We start from the raw sequence: 25,250 nt of genomic DNA on the forward strand, positions 1-25,250 counted from the left end.
AAAAGTAAATGGTCTCTATAATTAATCCAATTACAATGGGACAGTTCACTAATTAATGGCCCAGTGTCTCTCCATTATGGGTAAAAATCTGTTTTGTCATCTGGCTCTTAATATAAAGAAACTAGAATATAAATATATAAAGAAACTAGAATAAATAATTTCAAGATTTGTATGGAAATACAAAAAATCTCGAATAGCCAAAGCAATCTTGAGAAAGAAGAATGGAACTGGAGGAATCAACTTGCCTGACTTCAGGCTCTACTACCTAGCCACAGTCATCAAGACAGTATGGTACTGGCACAAAGACAGAAATATAGATCAAATATAGATCAATATGGAACAAAATAGAAAGCCCAGAGATAAATCCACACACATATGGACACCTTATCTTTGACAAAGGAGGCAAGAATATACAATGGAGTAAAGACAATCTCTTTAACAAGTGGTGCTGGGAAAACTGGTCAACCACTTGTAAAAGAATGAAACTAGATCACTTTCTAACACCACACACAAAAATAAACTCAAAATGGATTAAAGATCTAAACATAAGACCAGAAACTATAAAACTCCTAGAGGAGAACATAGGCAAAACACTCTCCAACATAAATCACAGCAGGATCCTCTATGATCCACCTCCCAGAATACTGGAAATAAAAGCAAAAATGAACAAATGGGATCTAATTAAAATCAAAAGCTTCTGCACAACAAAGGAAACTATAAGCAAGCTGAAAAGACAGCCTTCGGAATGGGAGAAAATAATAGCAAATGAAGCAACTGACAACTAATCTCAAAAATATACAAGCAACTTATGCAGCTCAATTCCAGAAAAATAAATGACCCAATCAAAAAATGGGCCAAAGAACTAAATAGACATTTCTCCAAAGAAGACATATGGATGGCTAACAAACACATGAAAAGATGCTAAACATCACTCATTATTAGAGAAATGCAAATCAAGACCACAATGAGGTACCATTTCACACCAGTCAGAATGGCTGCGATCCAAAAGTCTGCAAGCAATAAATGCTGCAGAGGGTGTGGAGAAAAGGGAACCCTCTTACACTGTTGGTGGGAATGCAAACTAGTACAGCCACTATGGAGAACAGTGTGGAGATTCCTTAAAAAATTGCAAATAGAACTGCCTTATGACCCAGCAATCCCACTACTGGGCATACACACCGAGGAAACCAGAATTGAAAGAGACATGTGTACCCCAATGTTCATCGCAGCACTGTTTATAATAGCCAGGACATGGAAACAACCTAGATGTCCATCAGCAGATGAATGGATAAGAAATCTGTGGTACATATACACAATGGAGTATTACTCAGCCATGAAAAAGAATACATTTGAATCAGTTCTAATGAGATGGATGAAACTGGAGCCTATTATACAGAGTGAAGTAAGCCAGAAAGAAAAACACCAATACAGTATACTAACACATATATATGGAATTTAGAAAGATGGTAATGATGACCCTGTATGCGAGACAGCGAAAGAGACACAGATGTGTAGAGTGGACTTTTGGACTCAGAGGGAGAGGGAGAGGGTGGGATGATTTGGGAGAATGGCATTGAAACATGTATACTATCATGTAAGAAAAGAATCGCCAGTCTATGTTCAATGCAGGATACAGGATGCTTGGGGCTGGTGCACGGGGATGATCCAGAGAGATGATGTGGGGTAGGAGGGGGGTTCATGCTTGGGAACTCATGTACACTCATGGTGGATTCATGTCAATGTATGGCAAAACCAATACAGTATTGTAAAGTAAAATAAAGTAAAAAATAATAAAAATTTAAAAAAAAAGAAACATGCAATCCTTACATAGGGCCTTATGCAGTATCTCTAGCACAAACTGAGCAAAAAGTCACTTACAAATGTCTTTGTGTATTCAGCATGTAGATTTTTTGTTTGGTAAGTTGATTCCATACAGCTACTCCTGGTTCTTTCTATACCCAGGATATGACAGGTCTGGAGAGAAGTTGTGTAATTAATGGATTTACCCCTTTCCTCAGCAGATAGGTAATACATACAAAAGAACTCATGCCCAAATTATAGAATTTTTATTGTTTTCAAATACTATACAGAAAAAAAAATAAACAGTAGTATTTCATTAACAGATCCAGAAATAGTCCAAATTCAACACTTTTCCCCCCCTCTATTTCAGTAGTTTGAATTACTACTAAAATAATCCATTGGTTTCTACTCTCTTCCTTGGATTACTTTGGCTTCATAGGTGTAAGCATTCTTGCTTTATTTCCCACAAGCTCCATAAATTAAGGACATTCCTTTGTAAGAAGGGGATAATTTTAGGAATTGTTTTCTTCTATCACACTTCTTGAATCCTTAAGCATCTGAGTTCACACTCTTGTTGCTATGTTCTTCTAGTGTCAAACAGGAAACACAGTAGAATAACCAGGATCCCTCTCTGGTGTTCTTAGTAATTACTGTGTTCTAAATTGCTTAAGTATCTGTGAATCTGTAATATTGGATCTTCCACAGAGACTACTTGGAATAAGATTTCTAGGTTGATGTGTATTTTTCTACATTTGTCCTCCCTCTACTTTTTTTGTTGCTTCTTTAGAGGCAGAGTGCTTTGCCATAGATTAAATCATTTCTAAATTAAGTTTAGGTAGATGTCTATAAAAGTGTTTCTCCATTTTCTTCTTTTATGACCATCACCAGTACCGACATACACCCATCCCACCTTCCAACCCTATCTCTATCATTTCTCCCATAAAATAAAGAGATTTGAGGATATTTTGTTTAACTAAAGAAACCGCTATCTTCTCCATTTTCGCCTTATTAAAAAGACAGGAACAGGGCAGGACATCCAAGAATCAGTGTGATGAAAGCAACTGAAAGACTAACTGGTTGAAAAAATTACTTACCAGCCTTATTGAGTAACCATAGTATCTCTTTAAAAAGACAAATGTATACACACGGATTCCTCTGGGACAATGCTTCAACAACCTTTGTCTTAAAGCCTTTTCAAGTAAATAATTTATGGTACTATGATACCATGAAGCAATGATATAAAGCAGATGGTAAAAAATTGCTTTTTTAAAAAAGCCTGGGTATCAGTTGATTATGTAATACAACAAGCTGTTTCCAGACCATTGGTCTCATAATAAGTATTGAGACCTGTGCTACTGATACACAGAATTTATTAAGCTTTTCACATGTAATAGAGCATAGTTTCAATTGCATCTGAAGTGCTCACAAAAGCTCCAGCAATCAAAAAGGGCAGCATATTACTTCATAACAATCAACACTTGTAGCTTTTCAGATTTGGTTTTCATAAGTTAATTTATCCCCAAGTAAATCTAGTCATGCTTTAAAAAAATGCTTTAGGTCACTCCAAACTTGGCAATTAACATTTGGCAGTAAACAACAATAAAACAATCACAACTTGATAAATAACAAATACAACATTGTAGGCCATAACCATACACAGCATAAGGAAAAGATAGTGGTGATGGGTAAGTAACTACTAGAGTTAATGAGAGTACCTTGGCCTCCATGCAGATACTTCCAGAGGCTTTGGTTCATTAAGCCCTGACACTCTGTTTTCAAAACAGGGGGCAATGCCTACAGTATCATTTTATAATTTTTAACAAACTGAAAACAAGTAAGTAGAAAATGATGAATTGATTTTTATTAATGCATGAAATCCTCAGGAGTTATTACCAACCCCTTAGTATAAAATTTTTTCAAGTTATATTAGTCATATAACTTGGTGTGCTTATTTTAAATGCTGCTAAATGAATTAAGACAGTGTTTCCCCTTAATGCGAATGATTTTAGCACTTTTCAGCTACCTAGATCTAAAAAAACTTTCAGGCTTTGGAACTGAATGTTTGAGGACAATGTTCAAATTTCAACCTATTGATAATACAATATGCTTGATTTAGAATGTCACCTTATAATTTCCTCCTAAACTAAAATTTTAATCTGGTGAAAAATAAGTAGCTATAAGTGGCACAATAAGCTGACACTGAAATGGTTACTGCCACAGATGGTGATAAACAAAGGGCTCCACTCTCAGTTCACCTAGGATTTGAAATTACTGTACCTAATGTCACTTACAAAACTATAAGAAACTGAATATAGAGCAGATTTATGTAGTCTGGTGTCTTTAGATACCCAAGATATAAGATACTTTATCCCCAAACAATATTCAAAAGTATTTTGTGTAGCTGGTAGTTCTTCCCTCTGAGGTAAAGAACATTTCACCAAAACTTTTTTAATAAGCAGGATGCAGAGCATTTTAAAGAACAGTCTAATCTAGGAATCAAATATACAGATTCAAAGAGGAAAAACAGAAACCTGTATCGAAGAAAAAGATCAAACTGGTAGCCCCCACCCAGAGCAACTGTGTAAGCAATTACGATAATCCACAGCGTCTCATATCATTCCAGTGAGGATCCCCAGGTACTAGATGTGTTTTCATTGTGAAATTTCCTAAATAAAGGGGCTGAAATGCACATTAAAGAGTGTTTCCCAGGAATAGAAGTGAAGATACTTTTACATTGTTCTACCCACAAGCTATTTGGTCAAAGGAATATGTAAAGCTCAACAAAAGCACATCTGGTGGAAGTTCATGGCAATGAATGTTGACAAGATGTGCTTGGATCTCGCTTGCAGCATCTGGCAGTGAGTAGCAGAACAAAGGTGGGGGGCTCACAGGCTCTCCTGTGTCTGCTCTGGAAGAGGCTCCGTGGTGGTGGCACTAGCGCTTGCAGTTGAATTCAAGACTTCTCCGAAATCACCACCAGCAGGCTTGTTTCCCCCGACTTTAGACTTTGAAAAGTTCAAAAAGGAAGAGACGTTATGAAACACAAACTTCGCTGACTCTGCATAAAGTAACTCAAATCTTACTTTGAAGAAAAAATAAACCAGGAGCCCAAGAGCTCAGTGATTATTATATTTGTACAGAATTTAGTACTGTTGCCATGTTCCATGCAGTTTCATAGAAAACTTAGGCAGTTTCCATGCTGAAAATATTCAAATTGGTAAATTCTACCCCTTTACTTTTCCCCCCTATCTGCTTATTGTTCTTCACAGGGAAATTTATCTTTATAAAATTTATAGAATTTTATAAGGCCTGTTATGCTAAAGAATCTACTGAATTCTCTCTTTATCTAGATAAAATTTTGTGAAATATTGAGTAAAACAAAGAAAAGAAACACATGTATATTTCCCAGACACAGCATGATGCTCTTAGCTCAGTCGTGACTGGCCACAGACTCATTAACGGTTGGAATCTAGTTGAAATTTGCTCTCTCATTCTTTTTTAGCCTCCCATCCAAAATCTTTGAATTGTCTGAAAATTTTGCATGACTTGTATCCACTGTATGGTTATTAAATTAATTAAAATATTCCTTAATTATAAGAAAATGTTAAGAAGACCTCTTGCAATTTATAAGTCTAAAATAACTCCTTCCCACCGCTGGTCCCTTCTTACTCCAAGGCTGTGAATGGCAGTAGCACCTCCCAGTCAGACTGCTTTGCTATCCTTGGTCCTTCCCCATCTTGTTCCCCATCCAGTTGATCACTAACTTTTTGTCTGTGACTTCTAAATATCTTTTGACTCTGTCCCACTGGGACTAGCTCGACTCATACGCCATCACCTTTGGCCTGATCACAATACCTTCCTCCCACCTTGTCTCCTCCTCCAGTCTCTCTCCCCTTAGATCTGCAGGGCCAACAGTGATCTTTCTAAAATGCATAGAAGAATGCATGACTCAGGTTGTTTAAAGTCTTTCAGTGGCTTCCCACTTTTTCTTTAACGTGGTCCATCTATCTCTCTAGCTCTATCTCTTGCTCTATAACCTATAGCACAGTGAAAGTGAAGTTGCTCAGTCATGTCCAACTCTTTGCGACCCCATGGACTGTAGCCTACCAGGCTTCTCAGTCCATGGAATTTTCCAGGCAAGAGTACTGGAGTGGGTTGCCATTTCCTTCTCCAGGAGATCTTCCCAACCCAGGGATCAAACCCGGGTCTCCCGCACTGCAGGCAGACACTTTACCGTCTGAGCCACAGGTAGGTCAGTAAAGTTCCTCAAAGGGTCCCCAAAACTTCAAACATTCCTTTCAACTGGAAGGCCTCCCTTTACATTACTGCATCTTCAGAGGAATCTCTCTGGCCTTCCCTCCTGCCAAGGGTGACAGATTCCCACTACTGATCCTCACTGCACCCTTGACCTCCACTGTCCTAGTGCTTTGTTGTTGTTTAGTCACTAAGTCATTTCAAACTCTTCTGTGACCCCATGAACTGTAGCCCGCCAGGCTCCTCTGTCCATGGGATTTTCTAGGCAAGAATACTGGAGTAGGTTGCCATTTCTTTCTCCATTGCATCTTTCCAATTTAGGGATCAAAACTGCGTCTCCTGCCTCTCCTGCATTGCAAGTGGATTCTTTACCACTGAGCCATTTGGGAGGCCCTTACCCTCCCTTTATTTTCATTGGCCATTTAATTGCCTCAACATCTTCACAAAGCATTTGTGTCACTCTTGCTCACTGTGGTATTCCCAGTGCCCAATACTCATCTCCTGGTACACGGCAAATACTCAAGAATCACAGTTAATGACTCAATCCAAAACCTAAATGAAAGTACAAGTAGACGCCGTGTTTAATTGAATATCAGTGTAAGTTAGCAAAAACTATATTCCAAGCATACAACTATATTTTACAGCTTCCTTTGTGATATTTGTCTAATACATTATATCCTTTTAAAAATTACATTTTTTGAAATCTGTATGGTGCCTAGTCATATTTCAAAAACTGATTTTTATAGAGTCTGAATATACTCAGGAGGAAAGTACATAGTAATGACCTGGAAGTTTCTCCTCCTCTTCATTGTTAAAAGAACAGAGGCTGCCTGGTTTGCCAGCTAGTCATTTAAAAAACTAACACTCAGGGTAGATTTCAAGGAGAGACTATGATATTCCTAAAATTTTGAGAACAGAATTAGAGTAAAACCTTGACTTCTTGGAATGCACAGTTTGTTTTCAAATACCTAAGTAGGAATTAACAAGAATAAAGCAGGCCTCTGGTACTGACCTAGAAGAATGACCGTGATGTATTTTTTTGCTCATCAAATATGTATTAAGTAGCTGCAGTGTGTCAAGGACTCTTCCAGGCCACTGAGAAGCATCAGTGAGCAAAAAGAACAGGGGCCTGCATTTGTGGATTCATTAGAGCAAGCATGCTGGGGGCATTAAATGAACAAATTGCAGGGCTGTGTGTACAGCGTGATTCCTTTTTGAAAAACACACATTTATGTAGAAAGAGAAAAGGTGGGAGTAGTGTTTCTATATGCAAGAAAAAAGGATCCAGCTTGTGATACAGTGTTTGGTTTTCTATTAGCATACCCTGATTCTGTAATTTTAAAAAGCTGTATTTAAAAAGAGGTGACTCAATTACAATTCTGAAAGATAAAATATGATTATTTTAAAGCTGATATAGGTGAAATACTTAAGATATCAGTTTTATCTTAATACTTAAGTTACTAGTTTTAATTTGTTTTTAAGTTTATTACTTAAGATATTTTATTTTAAACATATCCACCATAATTACCAGAATTAGTTTGGGAAAAAATGAATATGGGCTTTGTACAAACTCTGTGGAGAAGGTTGGACAGTGGATGGGAACAAAACATCATTTCTCATCACTTGTGATCCTTGATGATATTATAGTTTCGAATATAATCTTGAAGATAATGCAATTTACAAATTCATAAAGTTGATTATTATGGGCAAATGTCCACCTTCACCAAAATGAAAGCAATCAAAAAATAAAAGTGAATCATCAATGATCACCATGGCATCATCATAAAGAAAATGTCCAATAATTAAGGACTGAACAAACAATATCCATTATAAGGCTATGCAAGCAGCCGTTAAACATAATATTGAAGAATATTTAATGATACAGAAAAATGTTTATGACTTATGGTTAATTCTTTTTTAAAAAAAAATATGTATTTGGCTGCATCAGGTCTTAGTTGCAGCATACAAGATCTTCCTTGTGTCATGCAGGATCTTTCACTGTGGTGCACAGACTCCCTCATTGCAATTCTTGGGCTTAGTTGCTCCACAGCATGTGGGATCTTAATTCCCCAACCAGGGATCTAATCTACGTCCATTGCATGGCAAAACAGATTCTTAACCACTGGACCACTAGGGAAGTCCCGGTTAATTTTTTTTTTAAGTGTAATAGTATAGTCCTACAACATATCACTGTCCCTCAGTTGTAGGACCATATTTTTATGTTTTACTTTTTGTGCTTTTCTATATTGTTTTTAATTTTCTACAATGAGATTTGTATTACATTTTGTCCAATTACAAAAGTATTTGAAGTGAATAATACAAAAAGCAACACAAACTTCTGAAGTACTACTTTTAAAAATTATACGTTTCTTTTCAGCACTCATGCTGTCATACTACAATATATACTCAAAATTTTTTATTAAGAGTATGTAACACCTTGGTTGGTTTAGTCTCTAAGTCATATCCAACTCTTGCAACCCCATAGACTGTAGCCTGCCAGGGTCCTCTGTCCATGGGATTCTCCAGGCAAGAATACTGGAGTGGGTTGCCATTGCCTTCTCTAATATATCATCTTAAATACCCATTAATAAGGTAAAGATTAAAGTTATTAAAGTTCTTCAAATATTTTTGAAAGGAAATTCTAATTTGAATAATCTACCCACAACAAAGAAAGTTCAGGCACCAAACAAGATAACAGAAAGACCCTGTTCTTTACTTGCCTTTAAGTTTTCGACCTTTTCTTCAAATGATTTGAAAGTTGGGGAGTTTCTATGGAGAGAAAAGAAAAACAAATAATAAAATCACACACACTGAACAAAAATTTCAACAATTCAGAAAACATTAGTTGACTGTATTCCCCTTGGCCATTATTCTCAATCAGCAAAAGAACATATAAACCATATGTAACACCTGTACCATAGGCATTCATACAAATGCTGTCTTATTATGTGAGATTACCAACTTCTGTTCTAAGATTTCTACAACAATCTTTTTGATTCTTTGAACTGAGCCAGTGTTAGACATACAGATAAAATACATGTGTGAGAAGAGGGAACAAAGTCAGGTACAACATTGAGTCTATCACTTCCTCAACCAACTTGTCACCGTATAAGAAAAAGCCACTGTTAGCTCAGTCTGACTTTGGTTAAAGTGTTACAGTCTAGAACTAATGTTTAAATTCATATGTTGCCTGGCAAGATTTCTACCTAAACCCACATCAGCTCAGCAGGATAAGCAAACCAGAGGAGGTTCCACACCAGGGATCCTGGTTCCCAGGAGCAGCCTAACAGGAGAAACAGAAACTGAAAGGAAGGGAGGGGCAGGAAACTCAATTTGGCCACTTCACGAAGCTGCCCCAACTAACAGAGGCTCTCCAAGCCCACAGGAAGCCTCTCCCGTGACTTCACATTCATCCACATTAGTTAGGGAGGATCACAGTGCCTGTGTGTCGCTTTCACCTGGGTTTCCAAAGCTTTTATACTATCCACCAGACCTCCAATATCCTTCCTGCTACCATGATGAAATAAGAGAAGAAGGAAAAATGGGCTTCCCCCTTCCTAGCATCGTGACAGGCAGTCGGTCCCAAAGGGTGATCCCCAGACCAGCTGTATCAGTGGCCCTTGGGAAGTTGTTAGCAAAGCAGATTTTCAGGTCCCACCCCAGGCTTACAGAATCAGAAAGTCGACCCGGGCCCACCAGGCAGGGACTTTTAACAAGCCCTCCAGGGAGTTCTGATGTACACTAAAGTTCAAGTCAAGCGTACATTGTTGAAAAATTCTCTGCCTCTATAGAGAGGTCAGGTGAGATAGTAAAAGGTGCCACTTGTAAGTGCTTACTGATTAAAGAGGACACTAGAATGAGATCCCAGTTGGTTCCAGATGTGACAATGGGATGAAGGAAGTAGAAATGGGGAGGATGAGAAAAAGGGAGACTAACTAAAGCTAATGTGAACAGAGGAAGTGGGCCACCTACATCCATGAAAAGAAAAGGTTGATCAGATGAGCAGTGTTCAATTTTTTTTAATTAAACAGATTCCAGAATGAAACAATTTAACAGGTTTACAAAATAAAGTAGAAATGATAATTCCTTTTTAAAATCACAAACATTTAATGGATTTCTTACACCAACATAATAACATTTCACCAACTGAAAACTAGTAACAGTTTTCACAGCTTGTTTAGAGCAGACTTCTAGCTCCTACTTGGGAACAGTTCAAGAGAAACATCTGGATAAAAAGTAAGAAAGCATCAGACCAACTACATTTTGTGAAAATATACTTTACCTCATAGCAGGCATGCTAATTGAGTGTTGAATGGAGCGTATGCTAAGAGGCAGCATTAAAAAGAGACAGAAATGGAGTTAGTAAAGTGGCGATTAGATATTATAAAAAGCAAACTAAATTTAGTTTTCTAGAATCTTGTTCTTCTGGCACCATAAAAAATTACTTGCTTTTTGAGGTGGAGGGGATCAAAGTTAGCACAACATAACTTTTATTCATGAGCCAATTTGATTCCAGTTTATTCCAATTTATTTCAGCTAATAAATCAACTTGGCATTTTTATAGCACTTTGAAAACTGTCGAGTGCTTTCACCAGTACCTGTAAGGCATCTGGCATCAAGGCTCAAGAGTTAATAATTTATAGGTCACAGCAGAATCATAAATGGAACTTAGGTCTTTGAACTCCTAATCCAGTGTTCACCACCTCCCCTCAAAAGATGAAGCACACACATACAGATATGTACACACACACACACACACACACACACAAACAAGACCACTGAAGAGTTCCTGCAGCCATCATTCTCCCACACATTTGGGACCAGAACAGAAAGGTTTCAGAGTTACTATTTGACAACTTCAAGTGACTTTAAAATGACATCACTTCTTAGTAGCAGTAGTCAGTTTTCTAGTAAGAAACCTGTACTTGCTCTTAATTAAACTAAATGTCCTTATAGGCCATTCAAATAAGATTTGGCCCCCTGTCATCATACAACTTGCAGTTGTCAATCACCCTTGCTGTTGCTGCAGCTGCTGCTAAGTTGTGTCAGTTGTGTCCGACTCTGTGCGACCCCATAGACAGCAGCCCAACAGGCTCCTCTGTCCCTGGGATTCTCCAGGCAAGAACACTGGAGTGGGTTGCCATTTCCTTCTCCAATGCATGAAAGTGAAAAATGAAAGTGAAGTCAATCAGTCGTGTCCGTCTCTTAGCGACCCCATGGACTGCAGCCTACCAGGCTCCTCCGTCCATGGGATTCTCCAGGCAAGAGTACTGGAGTGGGTTGCCACTGCCTTCTCCAATCACCCTTGAGCATACACCTATTTGCATTCCCTTTCCTGACTGGTGGTGGGTACAAGCCCTATTCTGCACAGCAGCAGAATCAAGAGGAGGAGATGGGGAGTATAAAAAGGGAAGCAGAGAGCGATCACTGCCACTCCTTTGGGGTCAGCCTGCTCCCACGTCTTGGGAATGTATTATCCCCTCTGTTTAATAAAAGAACTGTAACTGAGCTGTAACCAGTCGGTCATTTCGAATCCTTGCTACAGTGAGATAGGAACTGAGAAATCCTGTCTGTGTGAGCTTTAATTAGTCTATCGTCCCAAATCTTTGTTACGACGAGACAAGAATGGAGGGAGAGGAGAAATCGATACGAAGCTGCCTCTATTGCCACAACCACCTTGCCAAAGCCACCTTCTACCGTCAGTAGAGTTCCACCCACCAAAATTAATCTTGTGGTAATCAACAAATTGTTTAGACTGAATGAAAAGAAAAACAAAATTATTTGATACAATTAAGATTCTTATCCTGGGATTGTGTAATTAAAACACTAAGGCTAATCAGTTAGTGGTAGGCACTTGAGCTAAAAATTCATGGAGGCTTTAATGTTGAGGAAGATATTTTGGGGGAACAGGTAAAAGTTGTAAGAATATAGAGGAAGCCAATTCCCAAAGAAAGATTTGCATATGAGCAGAGAGGAAGAGGAAAGGAAGGAGAGAGGACCATGAAGAAAAGAGGGTTCAAGTGGGAGAGAAAGGAGTTTCTTCGTTTCTTTGGGCTCTAGAAGCTACCTTGACTTCTAACAGCGCAATCTGCAGGACTAGTCTGGATGGGGCTGGGCTTGCTTCCTTTCCTTGTCTTGAATTACAAAACAACTTTCATTCTGTGCAACGCCTTTCCCTTTTTAGGTGAGCAAAGTCACAGTTTTCTATTTTTCTTAACCAAAAGACTCTTCACTAGAACATTTTGGCAGAAATAATCAAATTCTGGCAAAAGAAAGTACATAATAGCTAAGCCAGTGATAAGTTGTTTGTCCACAGGACTCACACAGTGAATTCCATAGTATCAACAAAATGAGAAAATGGGTTGGATAAAGTAAGTACAAATTCAGAAATGGACAGTTAATTCTGGTTATTCTCCCTAAGCACCTACATAAAAGATCATTTCCTCCAGTGGCCATCTGGTGTGTTCTGTGCCCCTTTAAACCAGGAGACAAGTTAGTTTAAAGGAACTAGGGCAAAGGCAGAGTGAGGAGAAAAATCATAAAAGTGAATTAATTCTAGATGCATCCAGTTGACTATGTAGTCAACATCCAGGGCACAAGTCAATTCAGGATTATACTCCATAAAAAACAAGTGCTGATCATAAAAGTTGAAAAACTGAATTGTAAATGTCACCCAGAATTTTCAGGGGATGAAGAATTAAAACAGGAAAGCAGTGGGGAGCTATGTATGACTCATCAAGGGGTCCTCCCGGGATTAGGTAAGAGAAGGATGGCGGTGGAGCATCATTGAGAGGGGACATCAGGGGGACAGGGGAAACTGACCAATAGGGTAAACAGTTAGGAGAAGATTCAGTAATGTTGGAAATACAGACAACTTTTTAAAAATATTCTGTTTTTACAACATTATCATAGAAAAGTACTACCAATATGCTTCCAAGAAAACCAAAGTAGAAATGATAATTTGGGAGCCTTTTAACTTATTAAGTGCTGAGCATATGCCAAAGATGTTTGTGATATGACTTAAAGAATGTTAAAAACAATCTCTTTGAGAATTCTAAGAAATAGTACAGCATCTCCTGTAGAGGACTTTAGGGTCCTTTATGGGATAATGACAAAGTCATTCTTGCTGGTATTGCACTTCAATCAGCAGCTATGGCAGATAAAGAATTTAAAGATTTGAGTACCATGAAGGATACACTCACTAAATATGTGTAAGTGCGAATGTGTTACAAAAAGCAAGGAAGTAATTACAATAAGGCGTTCATTTTGTGATAAACACAGTTGAATTTCTGTATGTGTTACTTTTCATAATAAGAAAGGATTAAAAAGAACAGAAAATGAAATCAGTTAGAGTAATACAAAGTGAAGGTGTTGCCATTTTTGAAGTAGCCATTACAGCAGCAGGAACAAGGAGTGCATATTAATTTCAAGTCCAAGGGTCAAGGGCTTCTCTACCTGAACATCTCTACAACCCATATTCAGATGAAATTCTAATTTTTCGGTGGCTAGTCTGTAATCTAACAATTGGTCAGTTGTCTTTGCATTTCTAGCTTCCCTATGCAAGGTTACACAAAGTTTCAACTTGCTTCAACTTACATATCACCTCCAATTTCACTGATGTTCAAATATAATATGGAAAACTTCAAAAGCAAAAAGCCATGTTGCTCCTGGACCAGAACTGTCTCTAATAGATGTTAATATATTGGGAAGATTAGCTAGCATCTGTAAAGCAAATTTTGTTCCAAGTTTTTCCAACTGGATTTCAACCCTCAAAGATAGTAACCTACAATCAAAGCAGAAATGTCAATCTGGATTCCTCAAAACACTAAAGGAAAAAAAAATCAAAGAGGACAACCTGACTCTCATTCAGACACACTAAGTATTTTACAATCTAATATTTACCCTTACTTTGGAAGTTATTCTTTTAAAAAGCTGAATTGACTTTTTAAATTTTTGTTGTTTCTTACACAGTTGTTTGAACTTTTCATCCCTAATAATATTAAAGGGGGAGGAGTAGAGGGAAAAGGAGAAGGAAGAATATAGCAAACGGCAGAGAAAGAAGAGAGGCTGGCCAACATGTCTCAAAGCATACTGTGTGCCAAGCATGTTTTTAAGAGCCATTCATGTATTATTATTCCCTTTAGCCCTCAAAATAATCTCTTGATCACAGGTGATGAGCCAAAGTAACTACCAGACAGTGGCTGGAGGGTCGAAGTCTTAAGCTATCATTGCCGTGAGGAGACAGAACAAGGGAGAGGGGACCACAGGCTCCTGAACTCGTGTGTGCCTGGGTTCAAGTCCTGACCTTCAGCCAGATGGCTGTGTGACCATGGGGAAGTCACTTAACCTCTCTGTGGCTCAGTTTTCCTCATCTGAAAAATCAAAAAGCTAACAGTACCTACTATAACTGTTTACCATTATGTTATTATTACAGATGACTTTATTTTTATTTATTTATGTATTTGGCTGTGTTGAATCTTAGTTATTACACACGGGATCTCCCTTGCATCATTTAGGATCTTTTGTAGAACCCCACAGACTCTCTAGTTGTGGTATGCAGACTTAACTGACCCATGGCACATGGGATCTTAGCTCCCTGACCGTGAATTGAACATGTGTACCCTGCATTGCAAGGCAGATTCTTTTCCACTGGGCCACTAGGGAAGTCCCTACAGATGACTTTAACTGAAATTTCAGCAAAATGGAATCATCTGGAATAACTTGAATGAACCCCAAACCAATTTTAAAAAATTAGAGGTTTACATGAAGAGACTCACAGGCCAAAAGGAGAAGATTCCTTTGGAGAGGCAAATCCTCCTGAACATATCAGAAATATTTGTCTAATGAGATTGCTGAATTATTAGAGCATGCTCTTAATAACATGAACATCAATTAAACACCAGCACCAAGTGAAATGAAAACACTCCTTTAAAGTTTCTCTCAACAAAAATAAAGGCACGAGTCCATGTTTATCATGTATGTGTAGAAAACAAGCCAATAGCAGAGGAGTGACTGTGAACACACCACCTGGGACAAGATGTCTGTCCTCAGAGGGCTCCTCTGGCGTGCTGCTGACCATCAATTGTGAGGTTGTCAAAAACAGACATCTCTCGCTGTGTCCCTCTGTCGCTCTCTTTCTTCCTTTCTTCTCTCCCTTTCTTTCCCTCTCTCTCCTTTTCCCCATCCCTCCCCTCCTCTTCCTCTTCCTTCCTCACCTTGTAGACAATATCTACACCTCAAGTGCTAACTTATTAACTGATAACATATTAATAGTACAATGAAAACTGTTGCTGGCTCTAGCAATGCAAGTCAGCAAAATGCCCGCAATTCCATCAGAGACTGAAATCCTCGCCACAAGTCTTCTGGTTGAGCATGAACTTGGAACAAAGGGCCGTCAACAGGATTACCAACTACTGCAAGCACTGGCAAAAAGGGGCCCCTGCATCCACCTCCATGAGCGGAAAGGCCATGCTACTCGGAAGGAAACCCTCAGGCCTGCTGCCCATGCTCCTCTTCTTGTACAGTTCTCAGGGGCATGTGGTCAGTATTTGCCTCTGTGACTCACTCACCAAAAAGATGTATATTTTTTATACATGTTTTCTATTATATATGTTTTATATATTCCTATTATGTTTTCATATATTTTCTATTATATATAAATCAGATTATAATCAGGACACCTTGATCGAGAAATGATTTTTTAAAGTGAAATTAACTCAACTGAAAAGTTGAGTTCAGTTCAGGCACTCAGTCTTGTCCGACTCTTTGTGACCCCATGGACTGCAGCACGGCAGGCTTCCCTGTCCATCACCAACCCCAGAGCTTGCTCAAACTCATGTCCATCAAATAGGTGATGCCATCCAGTCATCTCATCCTCTGTCGTCCCCTTCTCCTCCCACCTTCCATCTTTCCCAACATCAGGGTCTTTTCAAATGAGTCAGAACTTCGCATCAGGTGGCCAAGTGACTGGAGTTTCAGCTTCAGCATCAGTCCTTCCAATGAATATTCAGGACTGATCTCCTTTAGGATGGACTGGTTGGATCTCCTTGCAGTCCAGGGGACTCTCAAGAGTCTCCCCCAACACCACAATTCAAAAGCATCAATTCTTCAGCGCTCAGCTTTCTTTATGGTCCTACTCTTACATCCATACATGACTACTGGAAAAACCATAGCTTTGACTAGACAGACTTCTGTCTGCAAAGTAATGTCTCCACTTTTAAATAGTCTGTCTATGTGGTCATAGCTTTTCTTCCAAGGAGCAAGTGTCTTTTAATTTCATGGCTGCAGTCACCATCTGCAGTGATTTGGGAGCAAAAAAAAAAAAAAAATGTCTTGTCACTGTTTCCATTGTTTTCCCATCTATTTGCCATGAAATGATTGGACTGGATGCCTTGATCTTAGTTTTCTAAATGTTGAGTTTTAAGCCAACTTTTCCACTCTCTTCTTTCACTTTCATCAAGAGGCTCTTTAGTTCTTCCTCACTTTCTGCCATAAGGGTGGTATCATCTGTGTATCTGAGGTTATTGATATTTTTCCTGGCAATCTTGATTCCAGCTTGTGCTATATCCAGTCCAGCATTTCTCATAATGTACTCTGCATATAAGTTAAAAAAGCAGGGTGACAATATGCAGCCTTGATGTACTCCTTTCCCTATTTGGAACCAGTCTGTTGTTCCATGTCCAGTTCTAACTGTTACTTCTGGACCTGCATACAGATTTCTCAGGAGGCAGGTCAGGTGGTCTGGTAGCCCCATCTCCTGAAGAATTTTCCACAGTTTGTTGTGATCCACACAAAGGCTTTGGTGTAGTCAATAAAGCAGAAGTAGATGTTTCTCTGGAAGGCTCTTGTTTTTTCAATGATCGACTGGATGTTGGCAATTTGATCTCTGGTTCCTCTGCATTTTCAAGCTTGAACATCTGAAAGTTCACGGTTCACATACTGTTGAAGCCTGGCTAGAGAATTTTGAGCATTACTTTGCTAGCATGTGAGATTAGTGCAATTGTGTGGTAGTTTGAGCATTCTTTGGCATTGCCTTTCTTTGGCAACGAAAGGCATGAATGGAATGAAATGTACAGACTGGAATGAAAACTGACCTTTTCCAGTACTGTGGCCACTGATGAGTTTTCCAAATTTGCTGGCATATTGAGTGCAGCACTTTCACAGCATCATCTTTTAGGATTTGAAATAGCTCAACTGGAATTTCATCACCTCTACTAGCTTTGTTGGTAGGGATGCTTCCTAAGGCCCACTTGACTTCACATTCCAGGATGTCTGGCTCTAGGTGAGTGATCACACCATCGTGGTTATCTGGGTCATGAAGATCTTTTTTGTACAGTTCTTCCATGTATTCTTGCCACCTCATCTTAATATCTTTTGCTTCTGTTAGGTCCATACCATTTCTGTCCTTTATTGTGCCCATCTTTGCATGAAATGTTCCCTTGGTATCTGGAACTTTCTTGAAGAGATCTCTCATCTTTCCCATTCTATTATTTTCCTCTTATTTCTTTGCATTGATCACTGAGGAAGGTTTTCTTATCTCTCCTTGCTATTCTTTGGAACTCTGCATTCAAATGGGTATATCTTTCCTTTTCTCCTTTGCCTTTAGCTTCTCTTCTTTTCTCAGCTATTTGTAAGGCCTCCTCAGACAACCATTTTGCCTTTTTGTATTTCTTTTTCTTGGAGATGGTCTTGATCACTGCCTCCTATACAATGTCATGAACCTTCATCCATAGTTCTTCAGGCACTGTGTCTATCAGATCTAATCTCTTGAATCTGTTTGTCACTTTCACTGTATAATCGTCAGGGATTTGATTTAGGTCATACCTGAATGGTCTAGTGGTTTTCCCTACTTTGTTCAATTTAAATCTGAATTTGGCAATAAGGAGTCCATGACCTGAGCCACAGTCTGCTCCCTGTCTTGTTTTTGCTGACTGTATAGAGCCTCTCCATCACCCTCTGTGATGTCTCACACTGTCTGTGGAGTGTGTTCCTCTCTAAATAAACCTACTTCTTATTTATCACTTTGTCTCTCACTGGATTCTTTCTGAGATGAAACATCAAGAATCTGAGGTTTATTAGGTCCTGAAACCAGATGCCAATGACTAAGGGCTTTACTCAACTTTTAACCTGTAAGAAATAATTCCAAAATGTAGCTCTCTTATATCTCCCACTTCCAAGTTGTAATATGAAGCCTAACTTTAACCAGGACCTGCACTGATACATAATATATTGATACACAATACATTATTCATTAATAACTAGACTGAAAATGTTAGACAAAGTATGATCTTAATTGAACTTTTTTAATGAAATGAAAAAAAGTGACTGTGTAAGCAACAAGAAAAGAGCCGCCAACTCATATTATTTCCAGTGAATTAATAAGACAGCACATACTGAGCCATACTTAGGTACATTTGCTTAATCTTCTCCAAAGTATACAGAAAAAATGGCGGTATGAACTGATGAAATCCTTCTTCAACAGCACTTACATAGTTTTATTATTTTTGTTTACATTATATCTAGTGTTGTTTTATAATTAAGTATGAACAGGGCTCTTCCATTCTTTCAAGGCCACGCCACACAGCATGCAGGATCTTAGTTTCCTGCTGGAAAGTGGTTAAGAATCCACCTTGCAATGCAGAGGACGTGGGTTCGATTCCCATTCAGGGAATTAAGATTCCATATGCCCCAGAGCAATGAAAACCTGAGTGCCGCAACAACTGAGCCTGCATGAAACAATGATGATACCAAGGGCTGCAACCAAAACCCAAGGCAGCCAAATAAATAAAAACAGTAATAATAAGGCCACACAACACAGCATGTGGGATTTAAGTTCTCCAACCAGGGGTTGAAGCTGTGCCCTGGGAATGCAGCATCTTACCCACTAGACCACCAGGGAAGTCCTAGGGCTCTTCCATTCTTAACTCATTCCTGGGCCCCACCTCCCTTCCCCTATTCCATGCACTCAAAGATTTTAAGTTCTTTCTTAATAAGAACTGTGTCTGGTATAAGTTATATCTTTTGGATCCGTCCACGGTGTACATCTTAATGTTAGCAGAATGGATTATGTGAGTGAACACGTCCTTACACAACCCCATAACATTAGATAAAATTCTCTTAATAGTTTCCTAAAGCACTTAGGCCATTTTCACTTGAACACCAAAGATACAGAATTGATTCCTATCACTGATTTCTTGTTTTGTTTTTTTTTAAAGCACAATTCTAAATGTAAATAGTTTAACACTCCGAGTTTGTTTATCTCCCTGACTTACTCTTTCCAAGATAAGTAAGAGAAAGCCTCAGTTATAAGTATCTATTTGATTACTTAAGAAGGCATAATGCTAGCCACAGCAAGTGACTGCTTGAGAAAACAATTCACATTAATAGGAACAGAGATAGAGACTAGTGTGTTAACTGTCCTACTTATACTCAAAAGACCTTCCACCTTCGTTTTCTCTAACTACTAACTGGATATTCAGACAGTCTATATGGGAGGGAGAGGAGAGGTTTGCTCAATATCACAGAGATTCCTTCCAGAAGGGAAGATTTGGGCTGAAATCTTTAACATGCTTTCTTTTTTGGCCTAATACACTTATTTCTCCTTTTGCAGCTATGAAATGTCCTTGCGTGCAGAGTTACAGAATACAACTCATGGAAAGAAATAATAAAATAGTAAACACTAGAGCCTAACAAAACAAGTACTAAAACATGCTGAGTCATGGTATATTATCTTAGGCATATTTTACTATAATAAAAAAAAAAAATGTCACAGTAACCTGGAAAGAGAAAAGACTAACATTGTGAGACAGTACATATGCTGTCTATTACAACTGCATAATGGGAGCCAGGTGAAGGGAGATTCCAATATCCTGACATAGGCACCAAAGAAATTACAGCATCAAAAACAAACAAACAAAGTCAGACATTAAAAGGGAGGAATTCTGCATGCCATGGTAAAGCTGATTCTTTTTTACCAAACACACACACACAAAAAGAAAGTAAAATGTCAAAATCATTTCCATATCCCTTGAATCATGTGTCAAATTATTCTCCTTTTAATGTATCCATTACCCATGGTATACAAGAAACCCTCCCTTGAAAATAGGAATGCACCAGAGAAAAGATATTCCAAAATGCAAGATTATGTAGTGGACAAACATGACCATCCAATGTGGCATCATAGCCTAAGCACGCTTGTCTTAGACGAGAGCTCGGCTGCAGCAATGGTTTACACTCTCCTTACCTAAAGGAATGTGAAAAGGCTTGCAATCTGCAAGAAGCCAGAGTAAGCATTAAAAAAGAAAGGAAGTTCTGGTAAATCTAAAACAATTAAATAACCTACTTTTTAAGAGCTGTGTAAAGTTTTAACTGAATTCTAAAGGGCTACACAATCGGGAATTAGCACAGAAAGAAAAGAGCTTACCTAAGAGAAGTATATATAATGGTCAAAAGGGTTTAAGAGAGCTGTGTTTATTACACTGTGTTGAAATGATAATAGTCTAAATACAATGAGCAAGTCATTGGGTATTTTTGGTACAAGTATAAGACCAATTAACCAAACTTATTCAACCAACAAAATTCTGGTTGTAAAATCCACTTTCCCCACAAAAAGAAAACACAAGGTCATGCAATCTGAAGGGTTTAAAAAAAACAAAACATAAATCTTGCATGCCAACAGAAGCACAGCCAATTTAATCCACATTTGTCATTTTCAGCACTATTTTAATCCACATGGTGGGTGGCATGAGGTTACTGGTGGACACAAAAGCACTCTGAAGCGGTTTTATCAAAATGACCAGGAAAATTCTGCAGACACATTGAAAATAAAATGCAAAATAAATAGCTCAAAACAACATTTTGGCCTGGGCATGAACATAGATATTACAAAGGAGTACACAAATGAGTATGTGGCAAGCACATCATGGGCTAAAGATGTACCACCCAGAAGTGAAGGCAGGACTCAGTGCTCCCAGACTCATCCCCGCCAGACACCAGGCTCCGCTCACAACCACAGGTCTGCAGCCACATACTTACCCCATGTGATCAAGAAGGGCTAAAAGGAGGAGAGTTCACAACCAGAATTTTTCAACAACTTTAAATGTATTCATAAGACAATCAGTGTGAAGGCTATGCGTAGAAGGATTTAGGGATGCATTTCGGGTCCTGGTTTGAAGGAGGGCTCTTCCTCACTCAGACGGAGGGGAGTCCAACATCAGCCAGTACCAGGCAGGAAAGAAATGCAACCACGATAACAGATTTTAATCTGCCTCATCCTAATTAAGCAAGGAAAAATGAGGACGTACTTTACATCTTCCAGCTTTTTGGTGATGACAGAGCCAACAGACGAAAAAGCAGCTGAAGCCTTCTGTCCGGCCTGAGATAAGGTTTCGGAGGTCTTCTTGTACCTATATTAAATTATAAAAGAACAGAGCAAAGAAAGTAAGCTAACCTTTCCAATATCCATTATTTGGTGACAAAGGATGAAATGGTTAGATGGCATCACCGACTCAATGGACACACGTGTGTCTGCTAAGTTGCTTCAATTGTGCCCGACTCTTTGTGACCCTGCTACTGATGCTACTGCTAAGTCACTTCAGTCGTGTCCGACTCTTAGCGACCCCATGGACTGCAGCCCACCAGGCTCCTCTGCCCATGGGATTTTCCAGGCAAGAGGACTGGAGTGGGGTGCCATTGCCTTCTCTGCTTTGTGACCCTATGTAGCAGCAAACGCTGGGAGACAGTGAAGCCCAGGGAACCCCTGCGTGCTGCAGTCCATTGGGTTGCGAAGAGTTGGACGCGACTTAGTGACTGAACAACAACAATCTTTCTAAAATCCATTACGTACAGTTCAGTGATCACCACCTCTTGGAGAACTCTCAAGAAAAGAAAAAAATAGAACATCCAAAATTCTTCATGACTGCCAAGTCAACATCATCACATCATCTTTTACTTAACCACCATTTCAAACACAACCTTTTGCAGCACCCTAGGACAGCTAGAAAGGCCTGTAAAAAGGCAAGGCTGAAGAAATCTGGGCAAGAGTTAAAAACAGTTATGAAGCCAAGATTAAAATGGGCCAGAGGTTAAATGAAACTATATCTCTGATTTTTTTTTTCCTTTTTCACTTAAGCTAACAAAACAAAAATGAAATCAAATTCCTCACATTCCTTTCATAACTTTATTTTCTAAAAAGGGACCAGAAGTAAGGTGGGATCCAGGAGTACTTTTTATCATCGAAATCAATTTGGGGCAGCATAAAGAGATTTTTCAGTTCTCTCTATATGTAGAGTTACCAAATAAGGACTGGTACATTCTCAACAGGGTATGTAAAAGGTACAACACTTCAAATGACTCAAGTGGGATATTTGCTGTAGCACAAAAGCAGAAAATTTACCACCTCCCTCCTTCCATCTACGCAGGGATTAGTGAAAGGAAAAACTAAAACAGACAAAAGAATATGGTTCTTACCCCAAAGAGGTTAAGATCCCCACATTGTAGAAAGGGATGTTCAGGCATTTTTACTTACCTTGTCAAGATCAAATACCAAAAAAGAGAAAATGTTTAAGATGATACAAGGAATGGCGTCCTGCATGGTCTTCCGCTGCCTACTTACATGGATAGAAAGAAAACCCAAGCGGGTGGGTACCCCCGTACTGTTACGTCAGGACGCAGTCAGCCTCGCTGGTGCTGGTCACCAGCTCAGCAGACAGGACTGCATAGAGAATACCTTTTGGAGACTCAGGAAACGAAGCTGCATCTTAATAATGCTGTACCAAAACCGTGTGATCAAAAAGGACCAGAAGATTAAGGAGTGATCCTCTGCCATTGGCACACATCAGACATGGTGACCTGAGAGAGTCTCATGCTGTGTATAAAGCAGGGTTAAAAAAAATAAAAAGACTGGCTCTGTACTTGGCCAGATCTTAGTTCAAACAGTGCCTCCAGACTTTGAGAGATTTGCGACCTCAACACTGATCTGATCCTGTTTCCTTATCTACGGCTATCTCACTACCCACTCTACTGGGTTATTCTGAGGACCAAGTGACTCATGTATATATATGGTAAGTCAATATATAACATTTTAAGAGCTTAGATTTTATTTCCTCAACTCACATAGGAGGCTGGTTTTCTCTATATACCCTAGAACAGTCCAAAAGAACAGTTGGAGAAGACTTAGATACACTTGAGAACAGGCGTGGTGGAGAAGGCTGCCCTGTGCAGTATAGACAAAAGCTGCAGAAACCTCCTTAGTCCCTTTCCACCCCTCCCCGGTTCTAGACAAAAAGAGCAAAATGTCCTCTACGTTCTCTAGAAAAAGGTAGGGTCAAGGGCACATACGCAGATGTAGCTGTCACATCTTGCCACCCTTTGGCAATGTTCTGTTTTAGTTCCTGAAGTGAATTGATCCCAAGTTTCCGCTTGATCTCCGCTAGGTGCTTCTCTTTTGCTGCTAACACTTGAGACAGAGTCTGGATTTCTTCTTCTACCTGCAAGGAGAGGGGTTGGGGTAGGAATAAAGTCAAAGAGTTAAGATGATAAGCCCAAAATTATACTCAAAATTCCAGTCGTTTTAAAACATTTTGGATTCATTTCTCTGCCTCTTTTAAAATAATATGTTAAGCAAATGGGTTGCTTGTTGATCTCTCCTGTAAAGCTGCTTTTCTCTCTTCCTATATTTCAGTCTTGAGTTGTTCTCAGTCTCTCCCCTCTTCCTATGCTTCCTTACTCAGTTTTGTCATAGAGGCTCAGGGTTCAAACCTTTACACAGATAATATTCAGATTATCCTAACAGATACTCTCCTGACTGCTGGGTCTGCATTTTATTCAAATTATTCTAACAGCTACTCTCCTGACTGCTGGGTCTGCATTTCCAGCTGAACACTGCTGCTTGAATGCCCATAAAAACTCACATTTATGTATTAAGTTAAACTAACCTGAAGTGAAAAGTGAAAGTGTCAGTTGCTCAGTTGTGTCTAACTCTTTGCAACCCCCTGGACTGTAGGCTACCAGGCTTCTCTTGTCCATGGGATTCTCCAGGGAAGAAGACTGGAGTGGGAAGTCATTCCCTTCTCCAGGGGTTCTTCCTGACCCAGGGATCGACCACCCAAACAATCTGAATTCCCACCAAAATCCATACAACCATGCCAAATCAAAACACAGCCATATTGCATATTTCATCTAAGATTATGCATGCATACATGCTAAGTCCCTTCAGTAGTGTCCGACTCTTTATGACCCCAGTCCATAGACTATAACCCACCAGACTCTTCTGTCCACAGGATTCTCTAGGCCAGAATACCGGAGTGAGTTGCCATTCCCTCCTCCAGGGGATCTTCCCAACCCAGGGGTCGAACACATGTCTCTTGCATCTCCTTCACTGGCAGGTGGGTTTTGTTTGTTTGTTTGTTTGTTTGTTTTTGTTTTTTACCACTAGCACTACCGGGAAAGCCCCATATGAGTTTATACTTCCAATATAAATCACAGTTCATACTGTCAATCTTTGAAGCTGTCAAAGTCACAGGCATAAATAAAACACACTCTCTTCCAGAGTTCTGCAGGAGTGTGGGCTCCTCCGATGCTGACTGACCAGCCTCAGCTTGGTGGTTAGAAACAGGCTCCTGACCCATCAAGTGGCTACTGGCCAGTTAATTGCCTGATGTGCCAAGGGATGCTCGAATAATCAGAGTCTCATTCAGGAATGTAGTTTGAGAAACTAAGATCACATTGGGAGGAGAAACTGAAAAGACTTGAATAAAGAAGCCCTGAAGGACAGGTGGGGCACAGCGAGGTTACGTCATGTTACAGAAGCTTAAATGTACTCGAGGAAGCCAAACCTATAAACAGAAGCTATGAAGCAAAAAAAAAAAAAAAAAAAGAGTAGAGGAAAAGGCACAGCTAGGAAAACAGAGGGAAAGGGGAGACCCACAGAGAGAAACAGACACCCAAGACTTTTGTCCTAGAAGTCGAAAAACTCGGGTCCCTGAAGTATAGTTGGCCCTTCGTATCCACAGGTTCCACATTCACAGATGCGACCAACTGCAGATTGAAAATATTCAGGGGAAAAAAGTTCCAGAAAGTTTCACAAAGCAATATATTGAAACTGCCATATACTGGCAATTATTTACATAGCATTTACATTGCACTAGGTATTATAAGTAATCTAGGGATTATTTAAAACATATGGAAGCATGTGCATA

The 25,250-nt window shown here is 39.2% G+C and overlaps 1 protein-coding gene across 6 annotated transcripts in view; it reads right to left on the reverse strand.

The window, feature by feature from the left end:
* Positions 1–2,044: 2,044 nt before the first annotated feature.
* The window catches only part of TPD52 (tumor protein D52), a 122,820-nt gene continuing 99,614 nt past the window's right edge, over positions 2,045–25,250 (reverse strand). For 2 of the 6 annotated variants that reach the window (XM_040261995.1, XM_040261992.1), the window contains exons 3-8: positions 23,392–23,540; positions 21,357–21,458; positions 20,297–20,323; positions 10,337–10,378; positions 8,775–8,823; positions 2,045–4,805 (exon numbers count right to left, since the gene is read on the reverse strand). In XM_040261995.1, coding sequence (XP_040117929.1) covers positions 4,686–4,805; positions 8,775–8,823; positions 10,337–10,378; positions 20,297–20,323; positions 21,357–21,458; positions 23,392–23,540 — 489 coding nt within the window. In that variant the 3' untranslated portion in view covers positions 2,045–4,685. The remainder of the gene's footprint in view (positions 4,806–8,774; positions 8,824–10,336; positions 10,379–20,296; positions 20,324–21,356; positions 21,459–23,391; positions 23,541–25,250) is intronic. The other 4 variants (XM_040261996.1, XM_040261993.1, XM_040261997.1 and 1 more) reach the window with 2 other exon arrangements.

The sequence above is a fragment of the Oryx dammah genome, unplaced genomic scaffold, assembly GCF_014754425.2.
Source record: "Oryx dammah isolate SB20612 unplaced genomic scaffold, SCBI_Odam_1.1 HiC_scaffold_19, whole genome shotgun sequence".
Lineage (NCBI taxonomy): Eukaryota > Metazoa > Chordata > Mammalia > Artiodactyla > Bovidae > Oryx > Oryx dammah.